This window comes from Otolemur garnettii, unplaced genomic scaffold (assembly GCF_000181295.1).
Source record: "Otolemur garnettii isolate 467f Iridium unplaced genomic scaffold, OtoGar3 scaffold00180, whole genome shotgun sequence".
In the NCBI taxonomy this organism is placed as follows: Eukaryota; Metazoa; Chordata; class Mammalia; order Primates; family Galagidae; genus Otolemur; species Otolemur garnettii.
Window position 1 is genome coordinate 488,146 of NW_003852575.1, and position 1,311 is coordinate 489,456.

At 42.0% G+C, this 1,311-nt stretch overlaps 1 protein-coding gene across 1 annotated transcript in view; it reads left to right on the plus strand.

The window, feature by feature from the left end:
- BRWD1 (bromodomain and WD repeat domain containing 1) overlaps positions 1-1,311 on the plus strand; it is a 129,163-nt gene that overhangs the window by 70,174 nt on the left and 57,678 nt on the right. Inside the window, exon 22 of the mRNA XM_023519584.1 lies at positions 133-227. Within this exon, the coding sequence (XP_023375352.1) occupies positions 133-227 (95 nt within the window). The remainder of the gene's footprint in view (positions 1-132; positions 228-1,311) is intronic.

The window sequence follows — 1,311 nt, forward strand, 5'->3', positions numbered from 1 at the left end:
TTTTTACTGATTGTGATACCTATTTCTTAGGTGATTTAATCTTAAAGTAGTGATGATTGTGTGAAGTTTTCTTGACAAGTTAAAGTTATCAAACTTTAAAAATTAATTTTTGTTCTTTTCCATGCAAATTAGGAGACTTCCTGTGATCAAAGTGAAGGTTCCTGTTCTTCCGAAGAAGATGAGTGGAAGAGTGATAGAAAAAGTGAAAGTTACAGTGAAAGTTCAAGGTATCTGTTTTTAATTTGTTTTGACCGTTTGAGCATTTTAGTCATACCTTTGGATGGAACCATACCTGTAGGAGTTTTTGCAACTATGGAATGTGTTAGCATTGAGTTTTTAATACACTTAAAAGGAGAAGAAAACATATTAATAGCTATTCCTATAGAAACATTTTGGGTCCGGGCACCATGGCTAATGCATGTAGTCCTAGCACTCTGGGAGGCCGAGGCAGATAAATATCACTTGAGATCATGAGTTCGAGAACAGCCTGAATCAGAGCGAATCTTCATCTCTAAAATTAGCCAGGTGTGATGATGGGCACCTATAATCCCTGCTACTCGGGAGGCTGAGGCAAGAGGATCACTTGAGCTCAGGAGTTTGAGGTTGCTGTGAGCAGGCACGTCACAGTACGGCACTCTACTGAGGATGACAAAGTAAGACACTACCTCCGAAAAAGAAAAAAAAAGAAATATTTTGGGAATTTTTTATTGACTTTAAGCATTTGACTCAGCTTTGTTAAATATGCATACTAAAGTGTCAATTTATACTAGTGCTGTACTTGAGAAGAGTAGTGTGCAAAGCAGGTGTGGTAAAACCATCAGTATATTTATTGTTGCATGGGTTATGTTTTCTTTAGTTTTAGGAGCCAAATTTCTTTTTTTTTTTTTTTTTAAGAGACAGAGTCTCACTTTGTTGCCCCTGGGTAAAGTGCCTTGGTGTCATAGCTCACAGCAACCTCCAACTCTTGGGCTTAGATGATTCTCTTGCCTCAGGCTCCTAAGTAGCTGGGACTATAGGCGCCTGCCAACGCCCGGCTGTTTTTTTGTTGCAGTTTGGCTGGGGCCGGTTGGAACCTGCCACCCTTGGTATTTGGGGCCGGCACCCTAGCCACTGAGCCACAGGCGCCACCCCTATGTAGGTTTTCTTTCTTTCTCTTTTTTTGAGACAGAGCCTCAAGCTGTCACCCTGGGTAGAGTGCTATAGCATCACAGCTCACAGCAACCTCCAACTCCTGGGCTCAAACGAGTCTCCTGCCTCAGCCTCCCAAGTAACTGGGACCACAGGTGTCTGCCACAATGCCTGGCTATTTTT